General features: G+C 30.8%; 4 protein-coding genes across 11 annotated transcripts in view; 2 read left to right on the forward strand and 2 right to left on the reverse strand.

Annotated features, from left to right (window-relative positions):
- The first annotated feature begins 611 nt into the window (after positions 1-611).
- LOC132906574 (ornithine decarboxylase 2-like) lies at positions 612-4,303 on the forward strand. The gene is made up of 8 exons (XM_060958878.1): positions 612-808; positions 1,416-1,642; positions 2,076-2,152; positions 2,247-2,419; positions 2,522-2,822; positions 3,162-3,401; positions 3,765-3,973; positions 4,053-4,303. Exons 2-8 carry the CDS (start codon positions 1,453-1,455, stop codon positions 4,099-4,101), a joined length of 1,239 nt encoding a protein of 412 aa, XP_060814861.1. The 5' UTR covers positions 612-808; positions 1,416-1,452; the 3' UTR covers positions 4,102-4,303.
- Positions 4,304-4,562: 259 nt separating this feature from the next.
- Positions 4,563-9,678, reverse strand: LOC132906553 (dipeptidase 1-like). Of its 3 annotated transcripts, none has more exons than XM_060958848.1 (11): positions 9,529-9,678; positions 7,849-8,002; positions 7,287-7,449; positions 6,208-6,491; positions 6,010-6,067; positions 5,759-5,935; positions 5,589-5,679; positions 5,248-5,323; positions 5,021-5,168; positions 4,819-4,937; positions 4,563-4,737 (listed from the first exon to the last, which is right to left on the reverse strand). In XM_060958848.1, the coding sequence occupies exons 1-11, from the start codon at positions 9,578-9,580 to the stop codon at positions 4,698-4,700; spliced, it is 1,362 nt and encodes a 453-aa protein (XP_060814831.1). In that variant the 5' UTR covers positions 9,581-9,678; the 3' UTR covers positions 4,563-4,697. The 3 variants fall into 3 exon arrangements, with proteins under 3 accessions (XP_060814831.1, XP_060814847.1, XP_060814839.1); XM_060958864.1 differs by lacking the exon at positions 9,529-9,678 and adding an exon at positions 8,860-8,950; XM_060958856.1 differs by lacking the exon at positions 9,529-9,678 and adding an exon at positions 8,750-8,928.
- A 591-nt stretch (positions 9,679-10,269) lies between these two features.
- LOC132906580 (homologous-pairing protein 2 homolog) lies at positions 10,270-11,438 on the forward strand. 2 transcript variants are annotated; one of them, XM_060958900.1, is made up of 3 exons: positions 10,270-10,537; positions 10,652-10,876; positions 10,937-11,438. In XM_060958900.1, exons 2-3 carry the CDS (start codon positions 10,727-10,729, stop codon positions 11,384-11,386), a joined length of 600 nt encoding a protein of 199 aa, XP_060814883.1. In that variant the 5' UTR covers positions 10,270-10,537; positions 10,652-10,726; the 3' UTR covers positions 11,387-11,438. The 2 variants fall into 2 exon arrangements, with proteins under 2 accessions (XP_060814883.1, XP_060814874.1); XM_060958891.1 differs by having other exon boundaries at positions 10,272-10,537; positions 10,655-10,876.
- A 1,369-nt stretch (positions 11,439-12,807) lies between these two features.
- Positions 12,808-17,428, reverse strand: part of LOC132906584 (A disintegrin and metalloproteinase with thrombospondin motifs like) — an 83,817-nt gene continuing 79,196 nt past the window's right edge. For all 5 annotated transcript variants that reach the window (XM_060958919.1, XM_060958915.1, XM_060958936.1 and 2 more), the window contains exons 13-18: positions 16,621-16,785; positions 16,322-16,448; positions 16,123-16,227; positions 15,834-15,985; positions 15,026-15,426; positions 12,808-13,942 (exon numbers count right to left, since the gene is read on the reverse strand). In XM_060958919.1, the coding sequence (XP_060814902.1) occupies positions 13,806-13,942; positions 15,026-15,426; positions 15,834-15,985; positions 16,123-16,227; positions 16,322-16,448; positions 16,621-16,785 (1,087 nt within the window). In that variant the 3' untranslated portion in view covers positions 12,808-13,805. The remainder of the gene's footprint in view (positions 13,943-15,025; positions 15,427-15,833; positions 15,986-16,122; positions 16,228-16,321; positions 16,449-16,620; positions 16,786-17,428) is intronic.

Below are 17,428 nucleotides of genomic sequence, written 5' to 3' on the forward strand. Positions count from 1 at the left end.
GTTAGTCTGCACGTATGTGGGTGAATTTTAATTCAACATTACCTCTTTCGGTAGAATCATGTATTTTTAAGACATTAGTCGGTGCAGTTGAAGATTAAAAAAATTACTGCTTATGTCCAGCGGCTATTAGTTTAGTCGATATTTTGGCTTTTATTTTGTAAAATTTATCGCATGAAAGACGAGGAAAACAAATATAAAAGTAGTGCCTTGCGTTTTTTCTTGTCTTTCATATGATAAGTTTCACAAAATGGAAGTTAAAGTATCTACTAAGTTAATAGGTTTTCGACATAAATGGGTTAATTTTTTACGACTTTTACGCTTACAGAATATGATACCCACACTTACAGAGAAGGTTATACATGAGAATACGTTTTTCCTGTAGCTATTTAACTTTTATCTGAAATGTTCTGCGGAATAATTAACAGTATCGAAATTTCATTCTCTTCAACTTTTAGGTGACACATCGTGTATACACATCAGTGTATAGTTATATAATAATTTCTTACTTATATCAGGTACCGTAGTATGGACAAGCAGTATAAAACTATCACACTTTGTTTAAGGAGTCAGTATTGGGCAATTCAATGAGAAAAATTAAATATATAATTCGAATTGTTGAGAAAATATTTGTTACAATTATACACTATTGAAGCAACCTTAAACACATACATAAAACAAATTATACAAAAGACGATCAGAAATCAAATATAAAATATAAATATAAATATAAATATAGATATAAATATAAATATAAATATAAAATGTATAAAGTGGCTACAGTATTAATAAAAAGTTAAAAAATAATAAGGTAACAGCTATATTGTTATAAATTTAAAGTTGATAGGAAGAAGGTACGTATACATTGCCAAACAGAAACAGTATCAAAACTAAATAACTTGCAAAGATATATAATTTATTACGTCAGCTATCAAATAACATCATCTTCATTATATATACCTATATAAATTAGTAGCTAACAATGATGTTCCCTCATAGTGTTTGCACAAAGTGAATTTTTTCAATGTACTTAATTGATCAGTTAAGTTAATCCCAATCTTTCAGATATTAATTTTTATTTGTGATATCTTTCATTTCACAGTTCTTATTTGTAGTAATTCTTCTTCAAAATTGTCACTACCAATAACTGCACTTTCTTCGTTTTGCATCATCATACAGATCATATTCAAGACGTTAAAATCAAAGGAATCCTATTATTGAACGAATTGTGAATTAAATTAATTAAATTCATATCTGGAATTCGAATTAAATATATATCTGGAAGGAGATAATCTTATCCTTATGTAAATATAATATATTTACATAATAAATGTAAGTAAATATAATAAATATGTATATATAATATAATCTTATCCTTATGCGGCAGCTTAATGTAAAGGAAATTTCCGTTTTTCCAGAGTACACAACATCCAGGAAAAATTCGAATCCATTAAGATGCCACATTCGATCTACGACGAAGTGAAAGTATTTGAAGATACGGACGAAAATACAGACATAATTAAAAGTTTTATTAAAATAGAGCATGAATCAACGGAAGAACCGTTCTGTGTTCTTGATGTTGCTGACGTGTTGCAGAAACATCAAAATTGGATCGCGAAAATGCCAAGAATTGTTCCATATTATGGTAACATAAAAGTTCCCGATCTTTAATCTATTAGCCTGAAATGTCTTGTTCTATTCCTGTTATTATAGTACATCTGATAATGCAGAAGTATTCAAAAACATATGTCTCTTTTCTAGAGTACGTTATATTAATCTTATTATCGTACTATTCGTCCGATATTATTTGTATCACTCAGGCATAAAATTCAAAAATAACACAGACGTAATATTTTATTATTAATTCGTGAAATTCAAATATAATATTGCCTGCAAATTATATCACAAAGGATATAACACACTTTTATTGTTAATTAATATTTCCTGTCATTAAAGACAGATAGATTCTTTTCGCTTGAGACAATGAAATTAAAAGTGGAATCAAAATCTAAAATTATTGTATACAAGAATATGTAACTTATCATTCATTCTTACTCACTCATGTTTTGGTGTTTTAGCCGTTAAGTGCAACGCAGATCCGTTTCTCCTGAAGATTTTGGCAGTTATGAATGTCAATTTCGATTGTGCTTCCCAAGTATATCTTCAATCAATTTTTCTTAAATGATACAATATTATTATAGTTACGTCTACATGCAAAATACGTTACGTTCTACCATCATTTTCTCTAGGAAGAAATACGGATGGTAATGAATCTAGGAGTGTCTCCAAACAGGATAATCTTTGCGAACCCGGCTAAGTGGACCACCCATATTAGATTTGCCAAAATGATGAATGTAAAAAAAATGACCGTCGACAGCGAAATGGAAATCCTTAAGATAAAGGACATTTTTCCGGAAGCGAAGTAAGTGCTGCAGTGATAAGCCAGATTCACTTTAATGAAATATATAATATTTTAGAATGGCGTCACTGAAATAATCTTTATTATTTTTTTCATAATCAATAGAGTAATTATTCGTATTCGATGTGACGCCAAAAATGTTCTGGTATCACTTGGAACAAAGTTCGGTTGCGATCCGGACGAAGAAGCAGTTCGATTGATACATTTGACAAAAAGCCTTGGTTTAAAATTATGGGGTTTTAGTTTCCATGTCGGCAGTCTATGTTCTGAATCAGACGCTTACGTTAGAGGAATCAGAACGTGCAAGACACTAATCTCGATTGCTAAAGAAATTGGATGTAAAGATGTTCAATTGATCGATATCGGCGGTGGATTTCCTGGTAACAAAGGATACTCTATCGACGAGGTGGGCTTTTGCTAGATTCCGAATTGAACCACATAAAAGTCAAACTGAACAACTCCAGTTCTCGTAATGTTATCACTTTCACATCATTCAATGTTGTCTATGCAGGTTCACAATTAATATTCAATTTTCATAAATTTATTATTATTTCTATATCCCAAGAAACTGTTTAAAAAGAAATGTTAATAATTGTCATTCTTTTATGCATTTTAATTCATAGAAATGATCTGCGTTATGCATGTGTAACTCGGTTGATACTCATACCACACTTTAATTCGTATTTGTTTGTTTTGATGAATTGCTGAATTGTTAAATTTGCATTATCATTTTGGAAACACTCAGGTTGCAAGATGTATTAACAACGAGATCGAGGACATCGACCCGAGTATCTCGATCATCAGCGAGCCGGGACAATATTATGCAACATCGGCGTATACTTTGGCGTCACTCGTGCACACAAAGAAGGTTGTTCGTCAGGCGAATGGAATGGTTAGAATGTATTATATGAATTGTGGAGTGTACAACGGTTTTATAGAGGAAATGTTGAACTTACAAGAGAGACTGCCGATACCGGTGTATAAGGTAGAATTATTAATATTTAATATAATGAGGAATACAGAATCGGGATCCAAATATCTTCTCCCTTAAGTCCTTGTTCAAATGATTCGGTTGATTCGTGTCAAGAATTTATAGATATTATAATCTGAAAAAATTCTTACGATCATATGTAAACAGACAATTTATTTCAAGTTGTGCTGAAATCGACAATTTGTTTTGTTTACGCTGTGAACTTATTAAAGGCGTATTTAGCTATATTTAGTCTAAATAACCGCTAGCATTAGCAGCTTCTAATGTTAAGAATAACCAGTTGGATAAAATTGGACATAGACATGAACTCTAAGCCCCATGCCTTATGACTTCCGTATTTTATGTAATATATTTCAGCCAGCGAGTGATGCGAAATTCCTTTCATACGTTTGGGGTCCGACCTTAGACTCTATGGATTGTATCTTGAAAAATGTAATGTTGCCAGAATTTCATCAAGGTGATTGGCTAGCCTGGACGGATATTGGATCCTATAGCATATGTCTCAGTACTCCATTCAATGGTTTTGCACCGCCCAAAGTACATCCGTTTGCTAGAAAAAGCCAATGGTTCGTATAAATGTGTGGACTAAGTTACAGTAATAAATGTAAAAAGGAATTTGAAATATTCTTGAATGTTTTTTTCTAGGAAAAAATTTATTGATTACACAAAGAATATGCAAAAATCGCAGGAATAACGGTGTGGAGAATAGAGTAATAAGGATCAGTCAATAACGATATAGCTAGATATTATGTCGAACTTAAATTTACTTATAAAATTGTTTATTTAATTACAATACTTATATGACGTATTTATTTTGTTATAAATATCATAATATATTACATTCTTCAATTTTAAATGTATGAGAAATAAAAGTATTTTGTTGGAAGCATAACGTATTACCTTATTTATGTACATCAGTTAATGTGTCTAATGTATGTGCATACAGGATTATATTTATAGCAATGCATTCTTGTTCATCATTTCTTAGACATTGAAAACATGTATTTTAATATAAAATTTATTTATCGTATTACTGTATAATAAAATTGCATAAATAATCGTATTATAAGCTCTTATTGACAGAGGTTTAGCCATTGATAAATACTTTTATTAAAAAATGAATAAATGGATTACGACAAATACGTTTTCCATTAGTTAAACATAATAACTTTTCGGTATTTTACATTTTTATTGCTTACAGATTGATCTTATGTATTATTATCGTATGGAAATAGGTCTTTTCTTCGTAAAATGTTGTGCCATGTCTTTGTGCTTTAAATAAATGCCATATTATTGTCGTGATTTATTATGGTTTACAAAATCAATCCACCTATATAAATAAGATTTTATGTAAATAAATGAAGCATAAAGATTAAACAAAGGAAAGTATTTTTTAAATGAATGCACTTACTCTTTTGCAGTATTACATAAGCCTGGTTGAAGTTTACTCGTTATTTCACCTTCGTAAATGTCTTGTTGATCTATGATATCTTGTCGTGGATGTTCTGATTTTGCCAATGAGTCTCTTACCTTTAGAAACACAAAAATAATTATATTTTTAACGATTCTTTAATTATTGCCAGACATCGTTCTTATTATATTCTTTAACGTACTTTTTCCGCGGCTTGTAGTACACGGATCAAATTTCTGCCTGCTAATTTTTCAAGTTCCTCTCTGGTCCATTTTGGATTTACATCACTTTCGTAGATGCGGTCGAATAAGTCTGGATATTTAGAAACATCTTCCAAACCTTCTGGCATTCTGAAATATGTTATTCATACTCCTGTGAATCCTGTCTACTACTAAACTTTGCGATTTGTAGTATTGGCGTTATACTTACGATCCTACACCATCGTAGTCCGCTCCAATACCAACATGATCAGCTCCGATAAGATTACGAATGTAATTAATATGATCTACAAAGAGGAAAATAGATAATTATTTACGATAAGGACAGTAATTTTTTTAAGCGAATTCAAGATACCTATCTTGAAAATTTAATTCAATTTTGTTAATTGAAACAAGTCGAGTGAGTACAAAAAGGGCGTTTAATACGATGTGCAATTATGATAAACTTTATATAGAAATGTAATCGAAATTATCATGTGAACGAAATTAAATAATATTTCTGAAATTAAATATTAGATTAAACATGAGATTCAAGTTTTTCGAATGTCATACCTACAACGTCTTGGATAGTTGCGTTCCTCGAACAATTACAATTTACATAATTTGAATAGAAGTTCACCATTACGATACCATTGTTTTTTTTCTGAAAATGCGCGCAAAATTATATTTTATTGTTACACAATTTCATGAAGTATTTAGGATGACAATGAAGATCTACTTACAACCATGTAGAGGACATCGTCAGGCACGTTACGGTAGTTATGACAAACGCTAAAGGCAGACGAATGGGAAAACATAATAGGAGCTTTCGTTATTGAAAGTGTTTTTCTCATAACGTTATGAGACACATGCGCTAAATCGACCAACATTCCCAATCGATTCATTTCGTAGACGATAGCCTATAATTGAAATATAAAATTCATACAGTTTTAAAATAGATATGAGAAGAAGAAATTAAAGAAATTTGACGTACTTCACCGAATTTTGTAAGGTTGTGGACAGACGTATCGTCCACCACCGATGCGTCAGCCCTTCGTTAAAAAAAACGTGTTTATTAATTTTTTTGAAGTTATTTAATTATCTTTTTTTATAGATAAAATCCTATTTTCTAGTCAATATTAAAGTTCAATGACATATTAAAATTTTTGGGTCGATTAAAAATGTAATATACCATGGAGTGTTGCACATATGAGTCAGAGTCATGTAACGCACACCGAGCTCGTAGTAGAGCCGGAGAACAGCCAAACTAGAATCAATAGAGTGACCACCTTCGACACCGATCAAGGAAGCAATTTTTCCATCATTCCACGCTTCTTCGATATGCTTAGCTTCCGTTACGAACTGCAAGTAGTTTGGATATCTAGCGACTAATCTTTTGATAACATCGATTTGTCTCATTGTCAGGGGCACTGCATCCTTGAATTGCGATGAGCAATCAACATACGCTGCCCAGAACTAAAATTTATTTATACTCTTATTATTATTACTATACAAATTAAAAAATTTAAGGATTAGAATTACACATTAATAAAATTTGGAACCTCATAATTTACGTTACTACCATAATATAAAATATCGATCGCTTTGATATTAATACCGGAGACAATGAGAAGTATACAAACTAGTGATAATACAATCTACAGTATGATGTAATAGTATTTCCCATACACACTATATCATATAGTCTAGCAGTTCTTTTTTATTTTAGCTTATTATGAATTTTATATCTAATTGTATTTTAGCCATTAAATGGGAGGCACTATTTATGTGTCATATAGCGAATAACTATAACTATGTATCATATAATGGAAAATTATTGCGTGAATCATGTAGACATGAATCGACTATCACATTTCTATAGTTTCTGATAAGTAATGTAACTCAACGAAATGTTGACTATTACTATTTACAGTTATATTATCAATTAATTCTCAAATATCATATATCAAACGTCATATATTAATTATAAACGAGAAAAAATAAGTTTGGAAGAGAATAAAGAGATCAACAAAATTTACGCTGGTAGAAACTACGCACAAAACGAAATTCATGCATTATCACATGCCAGTTTAATATCGCGACAAAACATATTTCGACATAAGGTCTAAAATGACAAGAGGCTTTGCGTTAATTAACGACGAACGAAAATCCATCAGTCAATTAATTTTTTTCAAGATATATATGATATATATTATAGAACGAAGACTCGAATGATAATCTGTCTTTTGCATTTGCAGTATTTTCACTCACTTGTGCACCTATTTTTCCTTTTTTCAACCGGGCAAGATCAGTATAGCATGACTTGCATACGTCTTTACCCCATAATTCATCGTCGGTCAGGTTTTGTGTGAAGTTGAAGTTGTCTAAGTTGTTGTTCAATAATTTGTACAAGTTGTGAGGCAAATCATTGTGGCTGAAATAAAGAATTACAAATCATATTAGATTTATACAAAATAAAATACAAAAAAGATCTGTCTCAGTAAAGATTAGTAAATATTAATCTTTATTTTCAATTAATTACAATAATTCGTTGTTATATTTCAAGTCTCGTATAATCCTATCATACCAGCAATCATTGCCTGTAACTGATTAATAATAAAAAATTATTTATCGGTATTAATATCGATAGTGGTCTTTCGCTAGCGATGCTCCCTAATTATTACAATAAATTATAGACCCAAATTATAGATAACATTTATTAAAGTGTATCTACAATTTTTTTTTTTTTATAAAATCCCTTATGATTTTAAAATTGTTCATTACCGCATATTTTGTGCTTTTTATTAAGATGATAATATTTCAGATCATTTACCCATCGATAAGTGGTGCTGACGTAAGAGCGTCGCTTCCTTTGAAACTGTTAATGCTTAATCCCACGCTTAGGCCAATTAGGAACAGTAACACTGACGAGCTCACCGCAACACTCACGTAAATCATCTTCTTCGTGTAGTACTTGGCTAAGCAGCCTGGAAAAGATTCAGCAATAGTTACTTCGCGGATACTGACAAGGGCTCTTGTATGTTGATGACTTTATATGTTACAGAGCAATTGATAATTTTCTGTCTGAATACGCCAATGATTGATTAGAAGCAATTATACGTATCGAACTACTCGTAGTTCAAGATGACTTTTGATATATTTACTTAGACGCAAATTAAATTCTTTCAAATTAGATAAGATAAATCAGACGAGAAGTAATCAGATATAAAACAATTTACACATAGTATTTGGTAATTTTCAGATTATGTGTAATTCAATATTTAATTCCGTGATATAATCAAATACACATATTGTATGATAATTTTAATCAGGAACGCTAAACCAAAAAGTTCATCGAATCGTAGAGAGGATTTTTGTAATTAAATATATCAAATAACCCGCATTACCCTCATTAATATCAAATAATGTAATAAATTTGTAAATATTAATAAAAAATAATATTATTTATTTATTAATTTCGATATGTTATTGAAGTGGAAAAATGTAAAGCAAAATGTTTATACATTTAGTGATCTCTATTACTAGATTAAATTAAAAAGGTATTTGTACCTAAATATGATTGATAATTTTTTACATAATTCTTTGTTATAAACTTCACATGAAGGAAGAAACGAAACAAGTGAGGATGCCGAGGTTGTCAGTTTGTATTTGATAACAATACCGTGATAGTTTGATAACAGTGATGTAATACGTTTCTTTGTAATGTTACATACATGTTTCAGGAAGGAGTATTTTATACCGAGTTTAGGAATCATAGTACTAATAGTACATATACATGTATATTTACATACTAATATTTATACAATTCTATCAAATTACGCACAGGTTGTTCCCTTCACTAAACTGGCCAAACTAGTTTTATTGTACTCTCAATGAGCTCTCGTAAGCAACTGACTCGCTGGGAACCCTTTCAATCTTTACACACGCAGTAAATACAGAGGTCACTCAAAACCTAAGATGCTTCTCTTCGATTTGAATAGGTTAACCATGGACCTTTTAATTTCTTGGAGTTAAGAAATTAAATTTAAAGAATTCTCAAATTAGAAATAATTATATCATATAAATTTTTAACGCTTTATAATTTAAGTTTTAAATTAATAAATTACTTATTTCTTTCAATTACTCCAGTCATTAGAATACTTTTAAATAGTTTAATGTTATTTGTGTAGCGTTTATCAAATTAGAAAGATAGTAATTAATATACATCTTTACGAAGCTGCATGATTAAAATTTATTAAGACAATATAATGTATATAGCACACGTGTACACATATAGCAGGTTGCTTTATTACATAATGGAATGATATAATGTAATATAATAAACGTGTAATATATAGACATGTAATTTATTAGCAAATAGGATTAATTGTAAGAAGGGTGTAATTACATGAAAATTTTCGAGTTCATTAATGTTTACAGTAGCGTAATGGAGATTTAGCATATGTGAGCAATGGCAAACGATCCAATGCGTCTGTACAATGATTAAATTCACCCATAGTAGATGTAGAGTGGAACGTTTCTTCGGTGACACTATTCACTCCCATCTTCCGAAGATAACTCGTTCAGTTATGTCTTTAACGTGCAATTTCTGTTCACGCCACGCTATCTGCATATATAAGCAAACGTAATAGAGTCCAATAGGTTACTCTTTCATACATTCCAGATTTTGCTTCGAGATATTTATTCATATTCCTGTTTGGATTCAAAGTTTGTACGTTGAGTTTTCTGTTTACTAAAGTATGTCAAGTGTCGTAAATATATTACATACTATAGCAAAAAGATGGTAATGTTTCAGTTTTATGACTCTATAAAGTTATCAAGAGTAATAAACGCTGCATTGGTTGAGACAATAAGTACAGTATACTGCGTAACGTATTTCGTGTGTTATCACAGTAGCATCTGGTTTAATTTGCTAGTTACATTTATAAAAATGTAAAAATAATTGAAGATAATAAATAATTTTTTTGTCATTCGATCAATTATTATAACATTAAACGAATTGGCGAGTTGAATTTTAATTTAAATATTTGAATCAGTCAGTACTATCTTATTGTTGTCATATGTGATGTACGATATAGAACTTGCAAAATAGTATAATTTATTGTTTTTTTCATAAGAAGAATAAATAGTTTTGGGGCTATTTTTTAATTTTTATAAACATCATACTATTCATGTTCTCGATATTTTATGTAATATTGACTAATATATATGGATCGAATTGTAGTAATTAAATTTCCCGCGCTTTCAATCACTGACTAGAATCACTGAAGGAAGTCACGTGATTTATAGATTTAATAAAAACGCTTGCTGCGTGGATATGTTCAAAGTAATATCAGTGAAGCACAAAAAAGTAGAATAAAAATAGTTAATACTTTTATGCTTTCTAAGTAACAAAAATATTAAATATTAATCTAAACGCGAGTAAACATTTTTGATAACGCTTGAATCTAAAGTACTAATTGTTAATTAAAGTTATAAGTGTGTTAATTTTTTTAATACAGGTAAAAATAATGTACGATTAAAAAATTAATTTTCATAATGAATGCAATTCATAATGTGTTTTCATTTCAAATTAAATATTATAGTTAGTATCCTATTTAATGAAACTTTTCAAGTAGATATCAAATAACCTGTGAAAGTAACCTGTTAAATGTAATACATAAGGAAAGAAATAAACTAAATTGATAACAATGACGGACACTGTATATAAATATATGAAAACACAAAACAGACCTTATAGTATTAATGACTTAGTTTCAAATCTTCATAATGAATATGGTAAAACAGCTGTACAAAAAGCTATAGATAGATTGGTGGCTGAAGGAAAGATATTTGAAAAAGTAAGATATTCATTATTAATATAAAAGTACATTAATTTAACCAAAAGATTTTTGCATCAGGTTTATGGAAAACAGAAGATTTATTGTGCAGTGCAGGATACATCTCACAATATGGAAGAATTAATGAGGAAGAGCAGAGAATTACAAAGTCATTTTAATGAAATTGAAAGTAAGTATCAAGAGCTTCAAGAAGAAATTAAAGTACAGGAGGCTTTATTGTTATCTATAAAGTCTTCCATTACGATCGAAGAAGCAAAGAAAGAGAAAGTCAAACTTAAAGAAAGAATTGAAGTATTGACAAATAAATTGGATAGACTAATGGAAGCAAGTGGTACTGAAGATTTAACTGAAACCAAAAGAAAAACAGAGGAAGCACTAAATGAATATTCACGTGAATATTCAAAACGGAAACGTCTATGTACTGATATCTTAGATTGTATATTGGATAACTATCCTAGTAGTAAAACAGAGTTATATGAGGAAATAGGAATAGAACTAAAAATTGTTTAATGACATGTGTATTATAAATTTTTTAATGTAATAAAATATAAATTGTACTTAACGTTTTTAATTTTATTTTATTTCTATGCGAGATATATGTTTGTATACGTATTTGTATATATATATTTGTATATGTATTTGTATATATATTTGTATATATATTTGTATATGTATTTGTATATGTAATAATTTAAATTAATTTATATTTTAAGCTATTTTCTAGTAACTGATAAGTATTGTCATAAGTCACTTTTTGTGTAATTTGTAGATTTATTTATTGTAATACTTTATAAATGATAAAATTATTTATTTATATTTGTGGTAATGGTACAATTGATGGTAATGTACATCTATATAACTTATTGTAACATATGGATTTTAATGTTTTCGTATTGTACTCTATGTATGTTCTGTTCATACACATTGTCACTTGATAAAAATTATTATTCTATTTCATTTATATTACTTTAATAAACATATTATTATTTAATATTCAAGTATCTTCAATTTCTATTTTTTATGCAGAATATTTTTCCTCCGTTATTTCTGTTCCTCTCAGCATATATCATTCATCAAGATATATCTATTGTAAGGGAAATAGAATATTTTATATAAAATATAATGGTGTATATAATTGTTATATAGAGATCTTCATTACATACTCCACCATAGAAATTTTTACATCAATCATTAACAGATATTAACTTTTCTGTCAACAACTGTCTTATCACTATGGCTTTTGATGACTCGTTATAAAGATATACTTAGCTGTATCTGCATTAAAATAAGTTATATGAATTGATATATAAATTTCAATTAATTTAAAAAGAAGATTTATATGGATTGTATATTCGAAATTCCTATTTGCAAGAATAAGATTTGCGATATGCTAATAATAATTAATAGTTAATTATTAGAGACATATCTGTTCATCTAGCATCTGGGGTATATAGTAATTAATGTGACCAATCGAAACATTAATAATGAGAAGTGTGAAGAAACACCATGAAGAACAACACCACACTTAACACCCAAGCGTAACGCACGAGCTGCTGCTACTTTCTCATCTTGGCGCTCATCTTTCTCAACTTTCTTAGCGCATTTTCGGTAAACGTCGGAACAATACTTTTACCCTGGTAGAAATTCGTAAGAGAACCCGGGGCCCCTCTACAAAGTCAGGTTGGCCACCGTGGAGTTTTAGTCGGTAAGAGTCCGACACTACTCGACCGTTGCGATGCAATGGCGAGTGTCCACGAGGATTTCTCCACGTAAAAAAAAAAAAAAAAAGAAAAAGGTTGTTAAGGGATAATAGATCAATCCAGGATTGTTACATGGTAATAGGTCTTAAGTACAATAAAGTGGTATATATTTCTTTAGAAAAGCCTTATAATAAAAAGAATACTAATAATATAATAAATGAATGATAAAACTATAGTTGATCATTTTATTAAATTGACATTATACAAAAAAAAGAGACGAGAAAATTTTCTAAAATTTGTCTTTCAAATATGTACATTTGTATCACAATATATTATATCCAATTAATGAATACTGTCTACAAATATTAAATTATATTTTCCCAATTATCAACACTTAAACATAATATAAAATATAAGTAGTTGAAACATATCTATACTATCAGAGACAGTCCAAAAATAATTTCAGTATTCTTTTAAGGAAATTGTCTCAGTTTAGCAATTTAATTTGTATAAAAGATTCACAAAAATAAACTAGCAAAAAGGGAACGTACGGTTCCATCGTATAATCACCATTTATTTGCCTTGCGCTACAATTTTCATGATTTTATGGGAAGCTCGTTTTTTGGCGTGCACTTGCGCGTTCGTACTAATACGCATGTATCGTATTTCTATCGTAACACAAAAGTCTCCTGCGCGATGCATGGAATAAATATACGATCGAATCTATCAGATACATTGATCGAACATTTTTGTTCATACTCGACATATTCATAACTTCACATCTGTTGTCTGTACAAAGCTCCTGCGGTACTATCGTAAACAATTATCGTATCGCGGTATTATTGTATCAGAAAAGAAGAAAGAAAGAAGACAAGAAAAAGAGAAGAGAAAGTAGAAAGGACGAAATTATACTCTGGGTAACACAGTGAGATTATGTAACTACTTAATAAATTGAATTACACATTCGTTTTTCATGTGGTTTCGACCGGGAGCGCATTTAAGAACTTGGTGAGATATCCGTCTTTTAAAGATAATGCTGACCGAACGACATCGTAGATCACATGATTCGTCTAAGTCCCAATCTCCCAATGGAGAATATGGTCTGCTCGATGAGCTGAACGCGTGCTGAGTGCGCGCCGAGTGTTCGATGTCGGATCTGTGGTGGTCTCTGGATGCGTAGCCACGTGAACTCCTTAACGAACAGGAAGAACTATGTTCAACGTTGCACATCAAGCGGTGCAGATCGTCTTTAGGGACGCGCAGCAGCGGCTTTTCACAGATTGCAAATGGCACAGCCATGTCCTCAGCCTGTCAATCAGCTCCGCGCAATCTGACCCCACGTCCGTGCACTCATCGTCCTCTGGTTCTAAAAAGAAATATAATTATTAATATAAAATATTCGGTATTCACACTGGGATGTGATGTTTATTGTAGGTGTGAAAATATACGATTGAATTTAATGTGTAGGTGGTTTTACAGAAAAAAAATTCAAATTAATATGCTACTCGGAATTAGTAGTGTACTGCTAACCAACCAGTAATATTTTTCTGTAAGAGCGATTTCCAGGAATTAAGATTTTAAACTAATATTTTCATGTGGAAGTTTTTATGGTATTAAAGGAAATATTTTTAGAATTCAAATACGTGTGTATTTGTTATATTTGTTTAAAAATGTTAAGAATAGCTGTCAGGAGTTTCAAGAATTTATGCACACCGTTAGTAAAGTAAGACACAAAATTCATTACTTAATAAAACTTATATAACACTTTAAAAACATGATTGATGTTTATGTTTAATATATAATATTATGTACAAGTAAAGAAAATCTGATTTGATGAACCTGAAATGAATTCTAACAAATATGTTGATATAAAACATCCACCCAGAAGCCGAAAACAATTACTCCAATAAACAGAAAAAGACACCAAGGATTCAAAATATACATTTAACACAAGATTCGTTACCCAATGGAATAGCCGTAGTAGTACATACATGGAAATATAAAAAAAAAGGAAAACAAACGTCGGTAAAGCTGTACAGAGAAACGAAGGATATTCACTGTCTCACAAGTGAATTGCACAAGTCAGATTACCAGGAACTCTGACGATGAAAAATGCGACGTGTCAGTTTGTCACCATATTAAATCACTTCGTAGCGTTTTAACGGCTACGCTGTTCATGAACAATGATTACGATAAATGGTTGAATAAATAAAGTAAAATAGCAGAGAAGAAATAGAAGAACGCCTATGTGTAATAACAAAAATACTTAATTTCATCGTATATAAAATAATGAGAAAGCAAGAAAAATAGAATAAAGCGAGAATAGACAAGAAAAATATATCGAGACGATAACGTTTAATCAGATGATCGATAGAAAAAATAAAGAGAAGGTTCTCGTAACTCGAGAAGAAAGCGAGTATCGTCGTTTTTTGATACAGATTTCTCTTACCGCGAGCATCGTTTTGAGGCCCGTTCTGATCCTTTTCGTCTGCTGTTGCTAACACCATGCTCACCGTACCCTTATGTCTGAACGGGCTAATTTTCGGATAATTCAGATCGTTGATCTTTGATATCGGACTAACTGTATAGTACGAATAATTCCTAGTAGTAGTACCACCAGCGTATCCGTTCTTACTATAACTAGCATCATTACTAATATTTACTTTAGTCTTGTATTTATTGGCGTACAAATAACTGGCAGTGGTGTAGGTGTATTTTGTCGCCGGGGTAGTGGCGAACGATGTGACGCGTTTGTAAGAATTGCTCGTCGACGAGAAGAGATTCGACGACGGCGAGGAGTATTTGAATTTCGATTGTGGCGTGCTGTATGTCGTCGATTCCCACGGATACCTGTGTGACATAGCATTATGGGATTATCGAAGGGACAAGGTGATCTGATTGGATTACTCTCGAAAATTCGGAAAATATTTGCTATTTGATTATACGTTCGCCAAACACGGGTGAAAATTGTTGTGTATTAAACAAAGTTGAGCACTAGAATCTTTGCAGTGCGTGTTATAATAGTAAATATTTGAACGACGATTTGGAAATGCACGCTGATTACCTGAAACATGTTTACTAGTTATGATAATAATTACATATTTTGATAAACAGAACGAAGAGACATCGAAGTGCATTAATTCGATTATCTTATCTGAATGATAATTATTTACATATTACCAACTATAACGAATGCCACGAAATTATAGATCCTTAAATAATATTTATGTAGGTTTTACGTATATTCAAAATATTACCTGTAGTCTGTGTTGTTATATTGAGCATACAGAGGCCGATTGTGGGCTGTCGGGTTGAAACTGCTATCTCGGCGCACGTACGTTGGAATGTTTTGCGTATAATCTGGGATAATATTTTCGTGTTCGGCCACGCATTTCCCGTTTAGGCAATACTAGAATTTTTAACAGGATCATAATCAACAGTTTGATAAAAAGGAAGCAAAATAAAATACTTTTTTCCCAATTCAATATAAAATATATGTTACAAATTTGTCGTACGAATCACTGTCTTTTTATTTGAATTATTTACCTGACCGTCTCCGCAAGGAGAACCTTCAGCCGCTGGTCGATATGCCACACAATATCCTGAGCCAGCGTCAAAGCAAAATAGTTGAGCGCAAACTCTGTCGTCTTTCTAAAACGTGAAATAATCGTTTCATTGACATAACACCAACGATGCAATGGATAAAAAAGATACACGTTGATTGACGTTGTAATGCAAAGCTTACGAAACAGGCGCTCGTTCCACGATCTTTTCGACATTGCGCATCCAACGAAAGAAGCTTCCCAGGTAAAACTCTAGGAAGAGCTTCGTCTTCGTGAGGTGCGTTGTACAAACACGTTGCTGTGTCGCCACTGGAATAGAAATATCGACACATTATTTATTTGCATATAACAATGAATTCAAAAAGTATTAACAAAATAGTACCAATTATTTTACAAAATTAAGAAAGGTAATTTATTTTACGGAGATTTAATTGAAATAATATTGAAGACGGAGGTTCATAAACCGACGAATGAATCATACTTCAAGAAATGATGAAACGACGATACGCTGCAATGGGACCACTTAAAGCCTTTCTCTGTGTGTCTGAGATCGCTCATAATGTAGCCATCCTCCCAACGACATTTTTCGGCTCCTGGTCCTCCGAGATAGCTAGGTGGCGGTGAGCCATCGTGAACTGCGCCCAGCCTACGATATTTGCATTTCAATGTCATTTTACGTCCCATTCAAATTAACATTTTCAACGCAAATCAATATTATTTTTAGGGAACTACGGTTGCTACAAATGTACAACAATTTGGCGAAAAACAAACAAATGTAAATGAAAACGTGAACTTTATTTGGTCGAAGAAATTTCTTTCTACAAATCATGAAAAAATGAAACAGAAGTTAAAATCAAAGTTCACGCGGCCAGTTTTTACCACTAACATTAAACAAAATGATTTTTCTTTAATTTTATACAATTTATTTAATTTTAATAGCGAAAGACGGTCACGTGAATTTTGATTTTAACTTTTGGTCCATCTCTGTTTCATCTTTTCATAATTTATAGAAATCAATGTTTTGAAAAGTAATGATGATTTCTATAGAATGTTAATACATTTTTTAAAAATCAAAACAATCAGAATTATACGATTGAATTAGTGTTATTGATGAAATTTTACAAGTTACAAGGTACAAATTATCAATGTTAACAAAATGTCCTTGTATAACAGTAATAAGTTTACTAATAAAACAAACAAAATAAATGAAAAATAAAATGATCTATCTCTGACTGTTCTATAATATTTGACTAAAAATTATAAAATTGTAAAAGAGAAGTTTACATTGT

This window comes from Bombus pascuorum, chromosome 1 (assembly GCF_905332965.1).
Source record: "Bombus pascuorum chromosome 1, iyBomPasc1.1, whole genome shotgun sequence".
Classification (NCBI taxonomy): domain Eukaryota; kingdom Metazoa; phylum Arthropoda; class Insecta; order Hymenoptera; family Apidae; genus Bombus; species Bombus pascuorum.